This window comes from Brugia malayi (genome assembly GCF_000002995.4).
Source record: "Brugia malayi strain FR3 genome assembly, contig: Bm_v4_ChrX_scaffold_001, whole genome shotgun sequence".
NCBI classification, from domain to species: Eukaryota; Metazoa; Nematoda; class Chromadorea; order Rhabditida; family Onchocercidae; genus Brugia; species Brugia malayi.
The window spans coordinates 13,149,609-13,174,713 of NW_025062479.1; the positions used below are offsets into that span (position 1 = coordinate 13,149,609).

The following is a 25,105-nucleotide window of genomic DNA, read 5'->3' on the forward strand; positions in this document are numbered from 1 at the left end:
CAAAAAAAGAGATATTTTTCACTGCTACTTTCAACAGTTTCACTTTGAAGAAGCCTTTTGCTGCCTTTTATCATATTATGCATATTACCGCGATTGTTCTATCGGTTTCTCCGGTTCAACATCCTGCACCATCACTTCAAAATTGACCATTCCCAATTTTGACGTAATATCAATTTCAACATTTTGCGCATAAGCTCGACATTCGATCAAAACAACTTTATTGCGTGGTAGGTTATCAAACTTTATCATTGCCTGAATTCATTGTATTCTATTACATATAAATAATTTTCATAGATTCAGTTTCTTTTTCTTTTCTTTCTTTATTTATCTTATTATTGCATTAATTCTTGCTTGAATTACTGTTATTACAGATATTTTATTTTAATTTCATTGATAATATAAATCAGTGGAATTACAGTGAAATATCAACAATGTTTCAATACAATTAGTTGATTTTTTCTTTATTTTTAATCCAGTACAAAAGAATGTTGGAGAAATGAGAAAAAAAATTTTCCCATAAACCTTTTTCTTTATTTTAGGAACATAGATTACAATGTGTTGTAATATACGAAGAGAATTGAACAAATATTTTTAATTATATCGTTTTTTAAGCAAAATTTCAACATTTGGAAATAATTCTGGTATTGGAAAACAAAATAAGAAATTCATGATGTTCGACTCTCTAATTTCTTATAAAATTCATGCCATTTTTCTAGCAAAATAAAAAAGAAAGAAAAATCAATTCAAATCTGTTGTCAATTTAAACAAGTTAACTCGGAAATTTTATTAAAACACTTTCTTCTTTCTAATTAGTTTTTATCTGATTAAAGGATATACCTGAAATCTTGTACATTTGATAGCATATTATATACTACTGTCAAATTACCTATGTGAATCATTCAAACCCAATAATACGTCTATTTAATCATTCATTGAACCATCAAAAAAAATAAACTTACGAAAGGTTGTTGATAATTAGGCATAACAGCATATGGATAGTATTTACCATCAATACCCGCTTCCGGAATGTATTTCACATTTCCAACATGTTCCTTATCGATGTCACTCTACAAATTAAAATCTTTTTTTGCATTACTGCAATAAATTTTTTAAAAAAAATCAAGCAACTACTAGGTTATACGACGAATTTTTAGGACTATGTTTCTAAAAAAAAAAGTTCATTGAAAAGTCAGTCATTCAACTTGCCTAATTTAAAAGGTATTATAAAATTTAAAAAGAATAAGGAAGAAATTGAAAAAGAACCGTTCCGTCGCATTTCAGTGTTACGAAATTTGGTTTATATCGTTCTTTGATAATTTCAGGCACTGAATCAGGTGCGTAATCGATTGGCATCCAACCAATTAATCGATTCAAAGTTAAAATTACGCATGGTTTCCCTTCTGAGAAGCCATAACTAATATTTTTGCCACAACCAGCTCTACTGAATTTGTCCAATTCAAAACGGCATGACTGAAAGTAATCTAAATCAATTTAAAACTGTATCAAAATTTAATAAAATTACATATATTATGAAAATTTCGAACTACTATCATTTTTTAAAATAAATAAAACTCCAACAAATTACAAAAAGTTTGATATTACAATATGATCGAGAGTTTATAAAGAAACCTTGACAGTGTCATCGCCAGATAAAATTTCAGGTCTAGCACTTCCATCCATGAAAAGTTGTGCATTGCTTTGATTACCAACACATTTACGGGTTGCTGTTAAATTGCTATATTTTGAAAGATATTTGTCCAGTGTGTCAACATATTTCTGATACGATGACTTATCACGTATGTTGAACCTAATGAGAGTCGAATCAGGATCATCCAAAAGCCAAGGTTGATAACCAACGCCTGAAATTTTTGGCACCAAATACAAAATGAATTTGCAAATGACACCTAGTATTCTACTCATTCTTTTTTTCTTACTTTTTTGTGATAGATTTCAATAAAGTTAAAGTAACTTTATAAGTTTGAAGGTTGAAAAAAAAAGGAAAAATCTGAATTGTGAAGGAAATATAACTATAGTCTAGATTTATGACCATATCATATTATAAAAATGACTTATGACTTCAAACAATGCCAATTCTCAATTTCGAATATCATTTTATATCACTGATACGGTTATCAGTCTTTTTCCAATTAAAATATCAGAATAAAAGAACATACCAGGGTTTACACCGATAATTGTCCCTTTGCCATAATAACGAGGAACTTTTTCATCCAATGTGGAAAGAAATATCGCTAAGCAACCAATCCAAAATGCTATGAGTAATGAATAAAAGACCAAATAAAACGCCAATATTTGAACTGGAAAGGTGAAATGATGAAATATTATAATATAATTTGTTCACTATGATAAGAAAATTTCATATTCTCTACTTTTTGTCTTTTTTCCACCTAGCTAAATTAATGCTATCAATAATTAAATCAATAAGATTCAATCAGAAGATAAAACACTTTGATGCAAAATACTGTAATAATTATTTGAAAGAACCACGTACGAAATTGTTTTTAACATACAATTATTATATTATTGATTATATTAAATGGCAAAAAGTATTACTAATTTCTTTGATTTCTAACAAATTAGTATTTGTTAATATTAATTACGCTAATATTAACAAAATCGATAAAGATAAATTGTAAAAATCATTATAACTGTTTAAAATATCAAAACATCATGCATGCATACATATATACGGAAATAAAAAACATTTAATTGTTTTAATTGATTTTAATGATAATGAAATGGCAATTAATTAATATAATAATAAATAAATTGATGATAAACAAAAATAGTTATAATGATTTCAACAATCAAACTTTGAATTAAAAAAGAAAGAAAAAAAATAACAAACCCCATGATTTAGCTGTTCGTCCCAGGCATGTGCCCTTATCTTTATTGAAAAGAAATTTTGAGAAAGTTTGATCACCCACCGCTCCGTTCGCTTTACCACGACCATTCATCAACTGAAAAAAAACAAAAAGAGCTAACAATGAGCAATTTAATAAATTTTACAAAATTGATATTACATGGCAATATTGATTTCTTTCTTTCATTTTATTTTTAAAATATCTATTCTATTGACAAAGCATAAACTGTTAAAATTAATACAATGTTACTTAAATATAAATACATATGTATGGATAAATATAAAATCAGATATACATATATAATAATAAATGAAAAAAAAGAAAGCTATCAATCATTTTCTTTTCCTTTTATTATATATATATATATATATATATATATATATATATATAGAAAAGAGAAAACAAAATAAAAAAAAAGGAAGAAATGATATGGAAAATGATAGATGGAAAATAAATTTCGCTAAGAAATGAAATAAAAGCATCAAAATTTTTAGAAAATTTCTAAAATTTACAAATTTTCCTGTTTGTTACAGGCAAATGATAAATGAAGCAAAGAAAAAAATGAAATAAAAAAATAAAAAAAAAAATGAAAAAGGTGTTATTTCCAGATTGTTTAACAAACATAATAATAAAATTTGACGTTCAAAAATTACGTCTGTATAACCAATCGGAATACTTTTCTCGTTTATTGTTTAGTTTATTTCCTTTCTGTTTCTTTCTTTCTCTCCTTTTCTTTTTCTTATGAAATAAAAAGAAAGGTACAAACAAAAAAAAAAGAAAAAAAAGATAAAATGAAAGGAAAACAGCTGAAATTTAAAATCGAAAAATTCTCTGTAACAGCTATGTAACTATGATTTGCTTTTATTTGCCATTTTCAAATATTAACTTTTTATAGAATGAATGCTAACAATAGTGAGAAAAAAAATGAAATTTATTTTAGAGAATAGAAATGAAATTAAACAAACAACTCTATCATAGCATACTATTAAACATATCAAATGTTTATTTTCATCCATATTTGTAAATGAATGAAAAAAAAAAAAACAATAACAATGAATTAAATGCTAATTAAAACTTCATTATTTCTTTCAACTAACTGAATTTCTTTTTCTCTTCTTACTATTTCTTATTGTTTGTTCCTAATTTTTTCCTCATCTTCTTATATTTATTTTTCTATAGAACAAAAAAATCTCGTTTGTGTTATGTATAGATTAAATTACTTTGTTAGATTACCTTACTTGTTTAAGTTAATCGATCATAATATGTTTAATACAGTAAATGTAATACTTCAATCTCTGCTCTTTCACTTTTCTTTTTTTTTTCAAATTAATTTCTTTAAAATTGATGTATGTGTGTGTGTGTGTGTGTCGCAAGAAGGCATCAGCGTAAGCTTCTTCAGTAAATAATTTAGGCTCGAAGACTTAAAAAGATGAGTAAAGTTAGATAGCATTAGTTATCTATTCGTATTCCTAATATACACCATACACACATAGCAAGACGACAAAGACATACACATACATGCGTATATATTAATACATATAAGAAAAATTAGGCCAGTAGTGATGAGGCAATATAGTTGGGACAATTTTATATATATACAGAATAAGTTCACACGGTCTTAAGAATAAATCGATAATTTTAAAAATGAAAAAATACGAGTAGAATATAAGGAAGAGAGAGGGAAGGAGACAAAGAGGGTAATGAAAAAAAGATGGAGTATTAAGCCAAGCCAAGAGAGGGAATATAAAGTATATATTGCATTAGGCACACAATTCTTAGAGATGTAAAATTATGATATGAAAAGCTAGCAAAGCTTGTTAATAATGTGATGCCATCCTTATGAAAATAGGTAAGGTAGTATAGCTAGAGACTGTTATCATCTTGAATATATGGAATTACTACTATTATCACTGTTTTCTTTTTCATGCAAATGACAAAATGAAACGAAAATTTGTTCAACGTTAGTTAGTTCTTTTCAGACGAAAAAAAAAAAAAAAAAAACAAAACTAACAACAATCAATGTTTAATACAAGTTATTAGTTAATATTCATAGCTTACTTGTAGACTGCTTAGTCTTCTTCAGATGTATTTTAATATATAATTAATCGTATAATTAAGCATGAGAATACGAATATTAGAGTACAAATGATAAATAGAAGTGTAGCTAAATAAAAATACAAATATAAGTATGAATATGAGTACAGTTCATATGGATGTGAATACACAAATTTTGGAATGAGTAAGAGTTACGAATGCATAATGTTTTTTTTAAAAATAACACCAATGAAATTTTCGAGGATGGCTAAAAATTGAATGAATGTAAAATAATGACATCAGCTAGATTTGATATATAGAATGAGATTAAAGTAACAATCATTCTTAAGAGTTAATTGGGAAAATGAAATAATGAAGGAAATTTTTGGAACAATTTGATAAATAAACTTTGCAAATGCTTTATCCTTTTTATTTCTTTCAAGTAGTATAATAATGAAATGAAAGAAGCTAATGAGAAAGTCACATTTTTTTAAAAGTATATTATATAAAAGGACTAGGCTATTTGAAATTATATAAAAAATTTTTTTTTGAAAAAACATATTATAAAGTATGAATCAATTTTTAATTAGCAAACTAGTATAGCATATAACATATACAAAAATAGGAAAGAGAATAAGGAATGAGAAATATTGGCAAACTTTCCTCTTAGGCTTCCATATATGTATATATGGAAGCAAAAGTTTGTTAGATTTTTCATCTTTGAGAGAGACGAAAGCAAAATAAGAAATCGATATGAAATATGCAAAAAAAAAAAAAAAGATAAAAAGATGATAAATGCTAGTTGCTTAATTTCAAGTGATATTTTTTCCACATTTCTATCATCATTCAATAAAAAAAATTATGAATAGTTATTATCCGCTACAAACATTGGTGGAAAAAAAATACAGAAGCCTTCTTCTGATCGTTAAAGTTTTTTTAAACTATCAAATCTCGCCAAAAAAATTGTCTTTTCAGAAAATTAAATATATAAAATGAAAGAACAAACGAATACCGACAATGTCAACTTTAACAGTAAGAAGAAAATTGAAATTTAGATTACGACTGATGCGTTACAATTGATATTGAAAATGGGTGACATACGGGTTTCGGTTGTTGTTAGTGTAAAATTTTACATCCTACGGATAAAATGACTCCACACACACATATATATATATATTATATATTTATACATACATTACATACACGCACACACACATATATACAAACAGATAGACGGAACATACACACATTGTTGAGCCCATCAGCTATCTTATATGACACAAATTCGAGATTGTATTAAGCTTTAAACAAAGATTAGAATAAAGCAAGAAACAGTGCAGAAAGAATTTTAAATTTAAACTTAATTTTTAATTTAAAAGTTAGAAAAAAAGTTGTTTTGTTGTAAAAAAAAATGTGTTCTTTCAGTTTCAGAAATATATATTATATTAATGTAAATTATTTTATTTGCAATAAATTATAAAGGTTCCAAAAGATTATTTGAAATTATAAAAAATATAAGCATATAATTAACCTTAAATAGTATCGGGAATGATAATGAGAAATGCATCCCTCATATAATACAGCTTAGCTTAGCAATATAACAAATTGCTTCAATGGAAGAAGATTGAATAATGTTTTGTAATGTTGAGGCTAAAAAAATGAGAAGTAAAGGTCAAGCAAAGAAAATGAGGTCAGGTCAAGAAATAATAGATGAAAATGACGATTGAATAGAAAATACTATGCAAGAAGATGATGAAGAAGAAGCAAAAGAAAAAGAGGAAAGAGAGACAATCAAAAATTGCAGGTTATAAAAAAAAAAAAAAAAAAAAAACAATTATATTTAAGAGGTAGGGTACACTTTTTGTAATTTCCAATGAAAGATGCACTATGACCCCGAACAGATTCGAATTTTCATACACGTTACCCGTTACCATCATTATTCCTATCTCTTACCCTTTCCAAACCTACCCACCGTTCCATCTCCCTGTTCCATCATCTGCCCATTCATCTTCTTACCCGAGATGATACTATACGGAAACAAGATTTAGATGGACCGCCCTTTCTCTGTTTAAACAATATATATTTCATTTAATGCGCGCGATCTTTTCTTCAATATTTTCTAGAAAACAAAAAGAAAAACTTAAAAGGGATCTATCTACCCAAATTTATTTAATTTCTTATATATTTCACATATTAATAGCATTAAGAATTTAAAATTTCCTATTTCATTTATACACTAAACGATACACGTACATATATCTTTTCCTATAAAATTTCCTATAAACGATACACGTCCTATTTCATTTATAAACGATATACGTATACATAAAATAAATATAAAGAAAACAACATAAAATATACACTAATTGTGCTATAAAATAATATCATTTAACATATTTCAAAATAAAAACAAAAAATTAGGAAAAAAAGAATAGAAATTTTTATAAAGGATTTAAAAAAATTGGATAAATTTTTAATAAAGGATTTAAAGAAAAAATTGGAAAAAAAAAGGAGAGAATTAAATATGAAAAAAATTTATTCACTTATTTTCTCTTACTTCTTTTCTTTTCTTTTTTTTTTTTAATTGTGAATTTGTTTTCTAAAAAAAAAGGAAAAAAAAAGACGAAACTAAAATATTATGCAAATAATTTGTTGCCTTTTCTTCGTTTGATACTTTATCTATGATTAAATCAGAAGTAACAAAATATTATATTTTAAGATGTGATATTGTGATATATTATAACTGTTATATTTTCATAAATGATAATACAAATAGCATAATTAGAAATCAGATAAGAACAATTACACAAAATGATAATAGCCAATACTTTTTTACTAAACATTGCTAACTTATTTATTGAGAAATTTAATTTCGCAATCACAAATTTCATATAACATAAATTTTAAAAAATGGAATTAATCTAATGTAAATATTGTGTTTCAAAAAATATGAAAAAAAAAAGAAAGAAAATGAATTGAATTTAACTCGAATTATTTTTTGACTCATAACCTTATCAGGGTTATGAGTCAAAAAAGAAACATCCTTTTTTTGTGGTAAGAAATCCACTTATGTCACATTTCTTAGGATAATCATTAGTGAGTACATTAACAAAAAGCGCCTAATTTGTAGAGAAAAAAAAGTTATACTAATTATAGCTCTATGTAATATGCATTCAAATAAAATTTAATATAAATTTTATAGTTGAAGGAAAAAAAAAAAAAAAAAACAAACAAACATAAAATTTGAAAAGATCCTATTGAAAAGTAATATTAATTCAAGCAATGAAATAATTAAATTGGAACATACATGTAAGCTTTATGTTATGAAACATTGGAATAGAAAAAATATTATTAGAAATGAAAATAACTTTCATTTTATTTTATATTCTTCTGACAATGATCCAGTTATATGTTTCTTGATATTATATCTTTTCAAAATATTTTAGCATCGTTTTTTTCATCCTTCCTTCTTTTTCAATTTCAAAGTGTTAGTTTCATTTTTTCTTTTCTCTAAATGAATAAATTAATTCAAAAAAAAAAAAAAAAAAATAATGATGAAGATCAATCTTAAGTTGTTTTACAAATTATTATTTATTAAGTTTATGATACAAAACATTCAAATATTAACATTTGTCGAAATGTGCATAAAACTTAAGAAAACAATTTACGTTTAATTTCAGATAAAACAAAAAAATAATAATTAACTGTTACTTATCATTTGGTAATGAAGTATATGTCTCATATAATTCATTTATTTCATAGCTTATTCTGAAAGATTAAAAGAATTAAAACAATTGTTGAAATGTAGCAGTTAATAGTGAAAATAAAACAATTGCATACGCCAATGAATCAGTAAACATTTCAATTGCATAGAATGACAAGTGAGAGAGAGAGAAAGGGAGGGAGAGACAGGGAAAAAGGAAGAAAGATGCAGTGAATAATCTCTTTCAATGTATACTATTTATCATTTTCTGATTACATAAGCTTAAATTCAATCATTGTGCTTCTGATAATAGTTTCACATTTAATATGCTACAATATAGAATTGTAAATTATCACAATTAACGACTAACATTGTTATAAATAGGCTAATTAATTTAGATGAAATTAGTCAAATTATTAGTTCAGGTAAAATTAATATAAGGAATGAAAGTTATTAATAATATTCATCATCTATTATTTATATAAATGTATATGCATAAATAAATAATGTATTACATATAAAGAAGCTATAAATTCACTGGCTATTTACTGGCTATCAAATTATTGCCAAATGAAATGCAAAAAAAAGAAAGAAAAAATGAATCGAAATACAGATAAATTTAGATAAAATATAATAAAAACAAATCTATGAAGAATATTTAATTATAAATTTTAACTATTTCTGTACAAAACTATTAAGTATAAATTAAATTTATAAGAATTTAAGTAATATTTCACAAATAAAATTATAAAATTTTACCTAGTAAGAAAATTTGAAAGTAAATATAAGTAATATAAGTAGAAATAAATTCATTCATAGATATATCAAATGATGATGGAATGAATAAATGAAATGTATATAAAGTGAAGAAACATTTAACTATTCGTCAATGCAATTCTTCATCATAATAATTCAACATGGAATAGAAAATTCAATAATGGGAAAAAAATGGAATAAAGATGGAATAGATAAAAATTAATTCAATGTGAGAGTGAAAGTTAAAATGAATGTGAGAATAAAAATGAAACAGAATAAAATCAAGCAGAACGAAGTGTAATAGAACAGAATGAAATGATAATAAATTATTATGAATTGAAATTAATTTTAAATATATATGTCTGAAATAGAAAACAAAAATACATGCGTTTAATGAAAGATGTATGCATTAGCATATAAAAATCACAAATTTTATTTCTTCTTGTATTCCGCATCAATTTGCTTTTATTTCTTTTTTTTTTTTTTTGCATTTGTAAAATATTCATAATAAAATGAAATCACTGTTATGATGGATGTAATCAATTACACCTTACCTAGTATCAACCAACCAATTCTGTTTGTATGTGTGTGTGTGTGTGTGTGTGTGTGTGTGTGTGTGTGTGTGTGTGTGTGTGTGTCTGTGTGTGTGGTTTTACCTATTTTTGTAAAGTAGGAATGAACCATTTGATGAGAAAATCATACCAAATTATAGCGACGTCCAAAATTTTATGCTTCATTAAGTTGCTTTAATCATTTGGCGTTATATACCAATTATTTTTTAATGCAATCAAAAAAGGAAAAAGAAAACTTCAAATATATTAATCAAACATTTTTGACAAAGTCTGCAATTTAAAAAAGAAAAAAAAAAAAAAAAAACAGGAGAAAAGACAATTCTTCTCATATATGGAATGAATATGTTTGGAAGTAAAACATTAAGTTTTATCTATAAAAGTGTTTTGTGCATAAAAATGAATTAGGCAAAAATGTGTGATTCAAATAGTATAAGAAAATTTTACGCTTGAACAATAATAACTTGCTTTGCATGACCAGAAATAATTCAAATTCAAAGAAAAAGATGAAATGAAGCCTTATTCCCTTAAGGATTATATTAACTAACTAGGCAAGATATGCAAATATATTTAAGATAAAGAAACTACATTATCAGAAAAATGTTTTTAGCTTAATAAACAATGAAAAATCACAATTTATCGTTGATTAGCAATATTCACTTATCATTATCATATTATCATGAATTTTACAATGTTAACTTAATTGCTGCGAAATATAATATATGTAAGAAACATTTTAAGATATACTAATATATTTTATTTAAAAGTTATATTTAATTAACTAAGCAATATTCTCCTAGCTATTATCATTATTACCCCAAGAAGTGAACGTTGACAATCGAATGTAAACTTATCATCATTCTCCCATAAAATATGATATGGTATAGGTAACATGTGATAAGATGTAATATTGTCTACAAATATTCCAACAATAAATTATCAATTAAAAGAAAAAGAAAAAAGTAGGAAATAACTAATAAGAACAAAGGAAAAGCAAAGTAAATAAAAGACAAATGAAAAGGATTAAATGTATTTGATAATAATCAGGAGTTTATTGATAAGTAAGTCAATGACACCTGTTAGCCTTAGCTTATGCTATAGTAGTTGCTATCGTTGTTATTTATTAGAAGAAATCTTCGACTTACTTTAACATCTTTCTAAAACTTCATACTTTTATTTTCTCTCTCTCTCTCTCTCTTCCTTTCTTTCTTTCGTTCTTTTCTTTCTCCTCTTATTCTTCAAAATTAAATGAAAAAATATATATATATATATATATATGTAGAGAGAATAATAAATAATATAAGCAAACTATGAATTTATCTACTTTTCCATTTTTTCATTCTAACTTTATCTTTCTTTCCCTCTGTCGGATAACTTAACTTACAGCTATTTATTTTGTTGCTAATCAATAAGAGGTGGAGAAGAAATTTAGTAATATCAACAAAATAAAGAAAAAGAAAGAGAAAGGGAGAGAGAAAAAATAAGAAGAAAGAAAGAAAACGATGTAAAAGTAAATAATAAAAGAATTGAATGGAAAGAAAGACGAAAAAGATATTTAAATTGATTTAGATTCAATTTTATTGAAAATGCTTCAAAAATTATTTCACTCAATAATGATAATGAAGTAAAGAATGGGTGAAAATTGAGAGAATAAAAGAAGAATGAATAAGCAAAAATGATGAGAAATGAAAAGAAAATAAAAGGAAAGAAATTAGAGAGAGGGAGGAAAGAGAGAGAAAAATATGAGAAAGAGAATGCAAAGAAAAGATGAAGAGATAAAAAGAGGAAAAAATAGATGAAATAAGACTATTACTGATAGTAATAGTAATAGTAATAGTGATAAGGAGATTGAAAGAGAGAGAATGAATGATTTTTATACAAATTAGCTCAGCTGTTCTGTCTTACAACATTAAGCAGAAGGATGCTAACAATGATTACATTGATGCTTGGTGGAAAATATTTTAAGTGAAGTTTCAATCGATAATATATACATTTCCAATTTGCTTCTTTTTAGAAAAAAACTTTTTTTCTTCAATTAATTTCAAATTATTATTTATTAATAAATAACTGAAAATATGGCAGTAAAATAATAATTACTGTTTTATCTGTAATTTTACTTTAATTCAATATCTTTATGTGTTTTTTTTTTTTTTTTTTTGTAATTCTATTTTAATTAATAACAAGTAATGATTCCCTTCGATAAAATTATATATAAATTTGTAATTTATTAGTTAGTAATTGCTTATTGTACATGCTTAGTACTTTATCTGTTATTATTCACTTTTTTTATTTGGAATTCTTACTTTTTTCGCAGTAAATTCAAAAAAAAAAAGAGGAGTAAAGAAGAAAAAAGACGAGAAATTCTGATAATCAGCAAATTTCCTGGAGAATTATCCATTTTTCCACTCATTTAATTATAATTCTTTTCCAAAAATTACAATTTAATATTTAAATTGTGATAAAATCTGCTTGCTAAATAACACATTTTTACGTTTATAATTTTTAATCCTTCTTTTTCCTTCTTTTCCATTTAGGTATAAAGTACGGTAACAATTTGGAAGTTAAAAATTACTAAATTGCAAATAGATAAAATAGTAAAATCATCACACATATCATGAGATGATAAAATACGTTATCATTAATACCTTTATTAGAGAACAGATAGCATAAAAATTAATCAAGTGTCTACAAGACTTATCACCAGTCATTCTTAATAAATCCTTTTAATATAATTTCTTAATAAAATCTTTTTAATATGCTTCATATTAAAATCTAGAAAAGCATGCATATATACATATGTATTAAGAAAATATAATAGAAATAGAAATATATATATAGAAATTGCAGAAAAAATTTTGAAGTATGCGATAATGTATGGTAGTAAATGCATCGTAAGATAACAATTTGGAAGAAAAAGGAAAAAAAAAAAAGAAAACTCAACAAATTCACAACTTCTATACTTTTTGAAAATTTAAAAATGAATTTCACATCCATGATTAACATTATCAAAAGAGAAGTCCATTTGCCTTCCTTCTCGTATTCCCCCGCCCTTCATGAATTCCAATATTAATGGCATTTGTATGAGCTTCCTTCTTTTTAGAATATCATTCTACCTGTTAACACATTTTATAAATGTATATAATTTCGAGACTATTAATTAACTGCTAATTTTACTAGTAACCAAAAAAAGAAAATTATGAAGCATTCGCGGTCATTTCCCAAATTAGTATATTAAATTAAATAAAGGAAAGAGACGAGAGAGAGAGAGAGAGAGAGAAAGGATTAATTGGAGGTGGAAAAAAAAAGAGAAATTATAGAAATAAAAAATCTCCAATAAACTAATTTGATTGAAATATATTTGGATCAAAATTGACAGAATGTATATACATATTAGTAAATCAAGATTTAAATTCATAAAACTTTTCATTTATAAGATAGCCAAAATTAATTTTACTTTTCTCGCTGTTAAAAAAGGCCATAAGTAAAAAATGGAAATAGAATGATGAGAATATTGAATTGGGAAAGGAAAAAAAGATTTATGAGTATTCCAAAATATAAACAACTCATCGAATGATCAAATCAAACAATGGTGGTAGAGTGAGAAATGCCGTTGTTCACATCATTTAAATGATGGTTTTTATTATTATTAAGTTATGAGAGGTAATGTGAAATATTCCCTTTCAGTTATATCATCATCACATGAACAAAATATACATATATGCTTTATTGATGTTCAGTGTAAAAATTTAAAATATGTGTTGTAAGAAAATTTTATGAATTACGAAAAAAAAAGAACCTAAATTATTCAATAGCTAAAATTAGCATTAAATCCACCAATAAAATTTATACTTATACTGCACATACCTAATGCATCACAGCATACATTTAATCATTACTGTTCTCTACTTTCCCTTTTCTCCTTCCTCTTCTTCCCCTTCTCTTCTTCTTTTACTTTTTATATGAATATAATTTTGTGAAGGAAATTATTTCAACCGAGACTGGCTGAAACCATTTTCTTCTCTTCCTCCTCCCCTCCTTCCAATTCATCGTCTTCATCCTAATATTTCACTCACTTCTCTTCCTGTCTTTTCTAATTTTGTCTTTTTTTCCTTGTTTGCTTGTTTATTTGTTTATTTTATTAAAATAAGTTTCCTTTCCACTAAAAAAAAGATATTTATTTAAAAACAACTGAAAAAGAAAGAAAAAAAAAAACTCCCTTGATACAAAATAAAAAAGGAAAAAAATTGCCTTGATTTTGAATAAAAATTTGATTTACCCGTCATTTTTGTTTGCACTTCTTCTTTCCTTTCCTTTTACAACTTTTCCACTTTTTTTTCTTTCCCGCCTACTTTCCATTCCCCGCTTCATTCTGCCCATCTTCACTTCATTTTATGATAGTTATTCTATTTATTTTATATGAAAATATTCGCTGATTCTTCCTCTCTTTTTCCAGTAATTACTAATCAAGTAGAAAGTAACCCAACTTTCAATCAACAATTCACCCATGCGACTTATCCATAAGCAAGAAATATGAAATTGATGTAAAAATTTAAACCATATAAAAATTATATAAAAATGTAAAAATTGATCCAGTAAGTACCACTTAAACCATCAAACATTTTTTTTTTCACAGAATAAGTTTTAAATAAGATGGTGCATATTTGAAATATAACTTTAGGACTATTAGAAAAAAAAAAAACCTTTTGAAAGCTAACAAGTTTAAGCACTTCTAATTCGATTGCACTTTTTATATTTCATCATTTCTATTCATTCTTTGCTTAAATATTCCTTTTTTCAGATTGAAAACGTAGTAAAATTTTAGCTCAAATTTTTCTATTTTTTTTTTTTTTGCTGAACTAATCCTACTACTCGAATTTCCTCGCAGTTTTCAATTTTTACTTTATTTCAACAATTTTGAGAAATTCATCCATATCCTACTTGGATAGCTACTTGAATAATAATATATGTATTGATTTTAAGCAAAAATTATATATTAAAATTAAAAGTTCAGAAATAAAAAAGGCATAAAGATTGAATGTCATTGAAAACAAACCCTTTCTTGTTGTTCTTTATTCATTTGGTCACCCATAATTCAGAACAACGTAAGAATAAAGAAAAGCTTTCTTCTCGTTCTGAGAAGTTTGTTGACTTTCTTAGATTTTCCTGAATTATAATAAGTGAATTATTAATTAGTAAATAAATAATATTAATTAAAAGGATAAGATGAGGACATTGTGGCGAATGATATTTAATACTGATCGATTACGCTAAAATATGCTAAAATTTCAGTAACACTTAAAAATTATTTCCATGACAAATCATAAAAAATAATTATTTAAGAACATCAAACAAAAGAAAAATTAAGATAGAAGCATACACTTTAGCTGACGAAGCTATTATCGTTGTTCCTTCCGGTAGTGATCGTTCTTTGGGTGACACTACTTGAAGTGTGTTAGTAATGGTAATAATAATAATAAGAGTAACAGTACTAATGCGTAATCACTTTTTTCTTTCCGTTTATCAAACAGAAATGATAATTGATAATGATAGGATAATGATGAAAATGATAATACTGATTAATTTCTTTACAATATTTCAGGAAAATTAAACAATGTAAGTTTTTCTTTTAGCCAGCCAACCAACCAAACAGCTTTTCACTGGGTGGACGTTGTCGATTTCAGTGTTTCTATCCGTATGTGTATATTTTTTCCAGGATAATACAACGAATGATTAAAAAAAAATTTCTGAAATTTTTTTGTAAATCCGCGGAAAAAATAATCATTATAATAGTTGACGATTATTGTGAAATAATAATTAAATTAAATTAAAATTCGGCAAAAACAATGCAAAAAAAAAAAAGCAGGGAGAGGAAAAGAGAAAGGGGGAGATGGAGAGAAAAAAGTAGAGGGAGAAAGGAAAAGAGGGAAGAAGGAAGGAAAAGCAAAAAAAAAGCCGCATATATTTGTGGATGTATGTTAATACTTATCAATTTTCTTGAATATTAGTGATAAGGACAACTTAAAACTGAAAAGAAAAAGAAAATGCAATGACCAAAGCTTAGAAATTTAGCAAAGAATAATTTTGGAGTTATAAATACTTCCTTTCTCCTTCTGTTATCGTTTCAATTATTGTAATGACTGATCGTTGTTTTCAGTGCCAAAATTTTCCTAAAAAATAATAAAGAAATCAATACCACGCATATGCATATACTTTTAGCATTAATATTATTTTCCACGCAATACGTGAAATATTTTGATGTTCGTTTATCACGCAACCTACGTCAATTCATATAATATTAATTATTTGCGGTATACTAGTGTTTACAAAGGCAATTATAGAAATGTCATAAATTATTGTTGAAGCTATTATAGGGTTATAGTTAAATCGTTTTCACTTTGATCGAAGAGAAATTGTCAGAAACATCTAATTAGATAACAATTATAATATAACAGTAATATTTCGATGAAATTAATGTAAGAACTTAATATTTTCAATAATTTATTACATTTTCACTTAATTGTAACAAAATATAAAACAAATAAGCTATAATATGGCCTATTTGAAAACCAAAATAAATACATATTTAATGTTTAATTTAATTTTTAATATAATTTATTATTATTATGTTTAGTTTAATTTATTATTACTATTTTTTGAAAAATGTTGAATCAATATGATTATAATATGGTTGCAAAAAAAAAAAAGTAGCCTAGAAAATGGGGGAAAATGAGAATAGCATCTTTTCCTCGAATGTTGTCGTCAAAATGAAAAAAAAAGAGCTTATTTGCAGCAATAGCAATAACAAATGTATGAAACTGTATTTATCTGTCCTTTTTTAAAGTTATGTTAAAAAAGGAGCCAATAAGAGAAGTTATTAATATAGAAGAAGTAAAATTATTTTTATTATCAATGCATCAAAAGATCGACGAAATAAATTTTTGAAATGTTTTGTCTAACATAACATAAAAACTATGGCTGTTTTCATCATTTCTAAACTAATCAGTTTTTTTCTTTCTATTTGTAGATAAAATGAAACGGAAAAAAAACTGGAAAAAGAGAAGTGAAAATTTAGGAACCATAAATGAAAATCATCTTGGAAAAGCATAATGATATTAATGGAATAAAAGCAACAGCTGGTCATAATATAAACAAATAATAAAAAAATTTTTTCAACGGTTCAAACAAATTAAAAGAAAAAGGAAAGTCTTCTTCTTCTTCTTCTTCTTAGTTCATTATTAGTAATTTAATCAATGAAATAAATAAAAAAAGTGAAGAATAAATTTATGGTTAATACTATGGCTAACAGCAAAATAAATAATTTTTTATTTTATTTTTTTTTTTAAATTTTTTTTGTAAATCTAAAATCTGTTTATCGAATAATTGTTGACCAATTCTGTTAACAATTAATTAGCTGTCAGCTGTTAGTGCCACATCACTTTTTTCCTTATTCTGTTGTAATATCTTAATTTATCGCATAAGTTAATTAATATTTCAAATTAGAGAAATGTAGTTCATATGTCTGATAATCAAAAATAGCTAATTTCACTTCATATTTTATCTTTGTAGCAAGTACTATAAGAATGAAAAAAAAAAAAAAAACAAAGCTTTCAATTCATGTGAATGTAGGTTTTAAATAAATCATAAAAAGGAAACTATTATAAAAGTAGGTTAAAAATGGACAAATAGGAAATTTTTAATCAAATTCTATTGATCAAAGTTAACAACCACGATTGGTTTATTCTGTGCAAGCAAAAAAGCAATCATCCATGCAAAAACTGAAATCGAAGAAAGACCAATGATAGCAAATGGAAAGGACATTTTTTCAAAGAAATGATAGAACGTGATGATACTCGAAGGATATACATTGGATGAGAAGAACTGATAAAAGCAATAAAAGCATCAATAAAAATAATTAAAAGTAAACTATTCTAACATGGAAAAAAATAGAAAAAAAAAAAAAAAAAAAGGATAAATAGAAAGAATAACAAAAAGAAATAAATAAAAACTTCAAAAATTTTGTGATTTTTGTTATAAACCCACTACACTTCTTCACAACGCTATATATAGCGTTGTAAAATTATTTCATTTTAATCGAATATTAAGAAATGATTGCATTTCATATCGATTGATTAGTAAATTATTAAAAATGTACTTGGAAAGTCAAAGTTGTTATACGGTTTCACATAATATACGCAAGTGATATTAAGATTAATAATAATAATAATAAATAAAAACGACGATAAATGATGATAAATCATTATATAAGAATGAATGATGTGCATGGCAAGCGCAAAAAATTAAGCAAATATAAGAAGAAAAGCTTCGAATATATCATATTTCAGCTGGTTTGAACCAACACTTAATTTTTTTTTGCTTTTTTAATTTCAATAACTTTTCCTTTTTCCTTTCTGTTTGCTCTCAGAAAAACTTATAAAATGTCTTTTTCCTTTTTTTTTTTTTTTTTTTGAAATTGCAATGTTGAAAGAAAAATTAAACAGCAAATAGAACAATGACAATAGGTAAGAGCGACATTCGAGAAATACAAATATAAAATACTTGGAAAAGTTTCACTCTTTTCACTTCAAGTTCCGTCATTTACTGTCATACTTCATATCGTATCTCATCTCAAGTAGCAAAGAGAATCGTCACACTGCCCTCATTTCTGAATGGATTTTACATAAGCAAAATGAATTAGCTAAAATTTAAGTTAGAAAAAAAATATGTGATATGTATATTCATTAGTGATTTGTAAAATTTTGATGACATAATCTTGTCACCATAATATTAATTTATGCATGTAATTATTAACGCAAATGATTTTTTAAGACTTATGTCACATCATAAGTAGAGAACAATCAATCTAAATTTGAACAATTATCAATTGAAATGTAAATAATAAGATAAACAATAAATTCACTTAACCTATAATTATATCAAAATTATTCTGATAGCTTATTATCAATGCATTTATCATTTTGTAGTATTATTAGTAAAAAGTATTGGAAATGAAAAATTCATAAATAAATTTGCTTTAGATAAAATGAAAATATAAAAATTTCAAATCACATTTATCTTATATAAATAAAATCATGCAATAAAGTTTATCCGCTGCTATGTACGCACTATTAGAAAAGCATTCGATTTCTTCTAATTCAGTTTTTACTAAGATGGAAAATATAATAATGTACGATGGCATATGTCAAAAACATAAATAAAATTAAAAAAAAAGTGACTACGATATTTTTTTTTTTTGTTCCTGTTATTCTTAAATCTAAAAAAAAAACGAGCAAATATATATAATAGATATAAATATCTGTAAATTTTATTAAAGATATGTTATATTATTACTATTATTTTTAATAATAAAATATTTAAATAAAGCACATTTTATATACTTAATTAATTCTTTTAAATTCTTTTTTATGAAGAACAAATAGAATTAGTATGCTAAGAATAATAATGATGAAAAAATTAATCATTAAAAAATTAGATTTATATCATATAATAAATGTAATTAAAAGTAGCATTTAATCAATAGTAATTTACTACTAGAATTAATCACTAAATAATAGAATGGTATAAAATTTTTCTATGTGTAAAATCGTAATATTAATTTTTTTTCTTTTTGCGATAATTAGGAATGCAATTATAATTTGAACTGTAATTTGTAAATATAATTATACTCTATTGTACAAATATGAAATTTCATGTCTTTTTTTTGTATGAAAAATATTTACTATTTTATTGTTTGCTGAACTAAATTAATTATTTTTTCAGAAAATATAATTTTAATTGTTCAAATAAATAAAAAATGAAATACAAAAGGATAAGTCATTCCAAAATGACTTTTTTTTATTAAAAATATTTTACCAGCTAATAGATTTAGTGATGGAAATTAGGAAAATAATATTAAAAGTAAGAATTTTGTTATTATTCTGAACGGATGAAGGAAGCGAGATGTTGAAGTGAAGAGGAAAAGTTCATTTAACGAGAAAAAAAAAAGGAGACAAAAATAAAATTATTGTGATAAGAGATGAACTGATATGTATTTAGTTCAGATATAACTTGAAATAAGCAAAAAAAAGGTCTGTCATTTTGTTAATTCAATCTTTTTCAATTTATCGATCTATTTTTTATTTTTTCACCTGCATTTTTAAGCAGTAGTAGTCTGTTTTTTTTTTTTTTTTTTTTTCTATTCACATTTTTTTTTTATTCTTTTAACAAAAAAAAAAATCGTGAAGTCAAATCTTTTTGGGTACGGATGATATGAGAGAAGAAAGATAAAAAGTATAAATAAATGCAAATTAATACAAAATAGGTAAATAATAAATGATATTAAAAAAGTATGAAGATATAATAAAAAAAGGAATTAGATATGAATTTAACAAATTGTTGCTAATTCATTATGTTATTTATTTAATCAAAATTTTTAGAGTTTATTTTCAAGTTAAAAAACAAACAAGATGACTTATTAAAATAAATGTTTAGGAATATTTTAATAGATTGGAGAATTGCAACTAGTATAATAATAAAGTGGTAATAAATTGAAATAAAAGAGACATTTTGCTAGCTCTAATAGAATATATTAAGCGGTGTAAATAAAACAATGAATAATATTAACTTATTATTAACTTAACAATGAATGATGATTTTTAGCATTTCTTTTTTAAACATATCAACGATAAAATGCTATTAAAATTACGATATAATTTTATATGGAGAAAAGAACAAATTCATTTATTTAAATAGCAAAACTTTTCGCCTTTTCTTTGTTTTTTTTTTTCTTTTTTAAATCATTTTCTTTAATGATTTCTTCAATTTATAACTTTTTTATTTTCTCATTTTACCTTTTCTGTAAAAGATTTAATTGCTCCTTAATGTTTTAATTGTCATTAAAATACTTCTTAGTTTTTCACTTTTTCCTATTAATTCTATTTCTGACTTTGCAAAATTAATGCAAAATTAGAAATATGTTTAATCAAATTTTGAGCAAAAACTTTTTTTTTTGATTTTATTTGAAAAACAATCTTATTTCGTACTATTTTTCATTTAAAAAAAAAAAAAAAAGAAAAAAAAAATTTTATTTACTTCAATAAGTCTTATTAACGCGGTGATGAATTTAAAGGAAACGAAAAATCGATAAATTAATTTTTTTCCTTTTTTTTTTCCGCGAATATGAGCTTCTAAGGAAACTTCATTTTTCTAATAATGGCTTTCGTGCCAAATGTACTTTACTTTCTTTCATGGAAAACTTTTCCATACTTTTCAAATTTATATATTATTTAAATTTTATATAGCAAATATGAAATATTTTTATTATTGTTAAAGTTAAATTTGCAGAATCAGCAAAATTAAATTCCAATTTTTTTTTTTTGTTCTTGTTTTGCTTTGTTCTGTTTGCTTTTTTTTTTTTTTTTTGTATATATGCAAAATTTTTAATGACCATTGGTTTGCGTTTGTTAATTTAAAAAAAAAAAAAATTTCCTATTTGATATATAAATATTTGTTCAAGTAAATTTTGGTTCATAGTATTTGGTTGATGATAAAGTTAATACGTAGTGCTATAAAATGTAATTAGCAAATAATATGCGTGATAATTTGCATAAATAAAAATATCAAAGTGCTGTTAATATCTAAATAATCTGACAAGCTCTGCACATGGTAATTTCTAATGATATTGATATCAAAATAATGTGATAAGATTACTTGTATATGACAATTTCTAGTTGTAATAAATCGATTATCAATAATTAATATGCACAATGATATGGCAGAACAAATAAACGAAAATTTTGTAGAAAAATAAAAGAAAAAAAAATTAAATATAACAAAAGTTTTAATGAAGAATTTTATTTTTAGTTAGTTTTTGCTATTTGCAAGTTAAAACATATATATATATATATATATAATATTATAAACAGTATTTCTCCTATGCATTATTAAGTAATTTTAATTCAGTAATGCTTATTAGAATTTAATTTATTCGTTAACAATTTCTTCTATTTTTAACTGATTTATTTGAAATTATCTAAAACAGCTATGCTTAAAGTATAATGAAATGATACAAAAGTAAAATATGCCGAAAAATTCATTCGAAAAAGAAGAGTGAAGAAATAAAAAGAGGAAGGGAGAGAGAGGCAGGGAGAAAGAGAGAGAGAAATTCCTACGGGAATATCAAGCAGTTAAATTGACATAAATTCGAATTAAAGGAGAAAAAAAAGTTTTATTTTTTTTGGAAGGAATAATAGAATGTATACCACATATGTATACAAACAGGCAGGCACATACACACACATACACATACATACACGTGCAAATACTTTTGCGGCAGTAGCATTATTTTAAAATGTCAAAATGGAAAAATTGAAGCGACAGAGAGGAAAGAAGAAGAGAAAGAAGCTTATTCGGGTATTTTGGCTACACTGAAATAGCCTTACTTGGCTCTTTTTTTTTACAATATGTGAACAGATATTTTTTCTTTTGGTAAAGTGCGCACTTCTAGAAAAGAGCCTATAATAACCAAAAAACAACTAAAAATTAGTGTGGTATAAAGTGGCGATTGTTGTTTATTTTGTGAAGTGGAAAAGAAATGGAAAAATAGAAGAAAGGGAGAGAGAGAGAGGGAGAAAAGTTGTAGAATTAAATAGGTATCATTAGGATAAGAACTGGTAAGTCTGATTAGCACTAAGCAATTTATTTTGATTTAAATTGTAACAAATGGTATTAATATGGGCATTAATATTCATTATTACAACGATTTTTCCAACGTATAATCTTGTAATATAAAATTTAAATGTTTTTGAAATCTAGAGTGATTAATTCAGATAAGGTAGTTCGATACAATGAGCCACTGATGGTTAAAAAGGAGGACAAAAATTTATAACATTCAAGTTAAGTTCAAACTGTTACCACAGTTGAAAGAATTTAATTTAACAAATAATTAAAAGACAAAAATACATCTACAATATTTCAAATCTTTTGATTAATTTCTTTTAGAATAAACCTTCAAAAAAATAAGAAATAAAAATTATTGGATAAATTAAGTCCAAATTAATAATTCCATAAATACTGTCGTAAGTGCAATGAATGTAAACATGATTTTATATAATGCTGTGAAAATTTAGCCAGTTAAGAAGTCATTTTTAAATTTTCCGGGAAAAAAAAATAGAGGTACAGGGAAATAAAAAATTTCAAAGCATTTCATTGATTGTTTTTTATCTGCTAAGTTAAATCCATTCAGTTAATTAAATTTTAAAAACTTTAACCTTTAATCAATCGGACAAACAAACAGATACATACATACACATATACACATACATAGACATAAACATGCACACACATACACACATTGAATCTTTGAAAGAAACGAATGTATAAAAACTTCCGGCTATGATTCATTAATGTTTATTTTCAACTTCAAACATTGGACATAACTTGCATACCAAATGTCGCATAGAATATTCATCCAAAAGATTTTTTTTTTTTTTGTAGAAAGTTAATAATTTACCTGCAAAACGTCAAATCAACAATGGAAGAGAAAATACGAAATTTTTGCATAAAGCTAAAGATGAAATTGTCAAATTGATTGAAATTTTTTAAATTTCATTTACATCCATTAGCATTAGGTCATATGTGGAGTAGAATTTAAAAAAATGACTCTTTACGTCACAGATGTACTATTGTTAATGTATCGCGCCTTTAGATTACACGTAAAGTAGAGCTAAAGATTAATGTTAATATGCTGAACGTACGTGAAACAGAGCTAAAGACTAACGCTTATCATCAAACATTAGCAAATAAATTTAAAAGAAAAAGAAAACAAAAACAATGATTCGTAATTCATTTGCTTTTTCGATAAAAGTGTATAATTGATTCGTTGCTTCGATTGTTAAAGATGCCAAACAATTGTCAGAACAAATGTTTGATATAAATATATTTATATACATATGACTTTCTTTCACAACATCTAGTTAAGCATTAATAAAGCTATGCCATTTAGTATAGCTAACGTGAAATACGCCACGTTAGTCATATTAATGACGTGAAATATATCATTCAAATGTATTATAATTCCTAAAATGAGTTATGTTTAGTATTCTAGAAATGAATAATAAATGATAGTTAAAATAATGGAAAAAATTAATTTTTTTTTTTTTTTTTAGTGAGAAAAATTAAATTGATTCCGTTTATTTATGTAGTAATTAACATTTCATTGAGAAATGAGTAGAATTCGGAAATTATTTCTCATAAATAAAGAAAAAAAAAAAAAGAAAACAATTAGTAAAATGATATGTACCCTACACTTTAAGTGTTAACAAGCCTTGTTTATCCTTATCTTATGTATTTCAATCAGTGCATAAGACATATGTTATTTATCATTTAATCTCACTAAAAATAAACGATTAGACGCCCGGCAATCGAAAGAAATAATATGTAAAAAGCCAAGTAGCAAAATTTTGTCCTGTATAGAACAGCCAGGAATACTAGTATTTCATGAAGTTATATTGGAACAATAATTAATGATAGTAACAATAATTCATAATAATAATAATGAATAAAAATAATAATAAATAATAATATAGTGATCAAAAACACTATAATTTGATTACAATTATAACAAACTTGAGCACGTATTCATGTGGAAAAAAGTATAATAAATGTAATGATTTTTGAAGAAATTCAGCAATATTCACAAGTCAGTAATATGAGAACTTGGATTATGAAACTGGTTAAAAGAAAAATAAATTTTATAGTCAAATTTTTGCCCAATTTATTTAGCTCTAATCTTTTTTCCACTCATAACATTTCGACAAGCAATAATCCTTCATATTTGCAGAAAGAGGCCAATACATAACACAAATATGCTTCTATTTTTTTTTAATTCTTTACTTACGTCATTTAGAAAAGTACGTAATGTGATATTTATTTTAGCCAATCTTGCTTACTTTTCCCTTTTTCTTCTCCTTACTTCTTGAAAAGAAAGGAAGAAAATGTAAAAAAATTTCTTGGAACTGTTTCATACATTGATTATTTGAAAATATTTCCTTTTTTTTTTAAAGTGTAAGTATGAATTAGAGATATTGAACAGTGAAGTAAATTAAAGTAAGTAGAAGATAGAAGATGAAAAGGAATAATAAAAATAGTAATAAATGAATGCAAAA

General features: G+C 24.6%; 1 protein-coding gene across 1 annotated transcript; it reads right to left on the reverse strand.

The window, feature by feature from the left end:
• Window positions 1-84: 84 nt before the first annotated feature.
• On the reverse strand, window positions 85-15,033 carry Bm4435 (Uncharacterized protein; the record flags this gene model as incomplete). The annotated part of the gene is made up of 7 exons (XM_043074706.1): window positions 85-252; window positions 960-1,067; window positions 1,264-1,470; window positions 1,630-1,859; window positions 2,175-2,315; window positions 2,867-2,978; window positions 14,998-15,033. 7 exons carry the CDS (start codon window positions 15,031-15,033, stop codon window positions 85-87), a joined length of 1,002 nt encoding a protein of 333 aa, XP_042930640.1.
• Window positions 15,034-25,105: the final 10,072 nt, after the last annotated feature.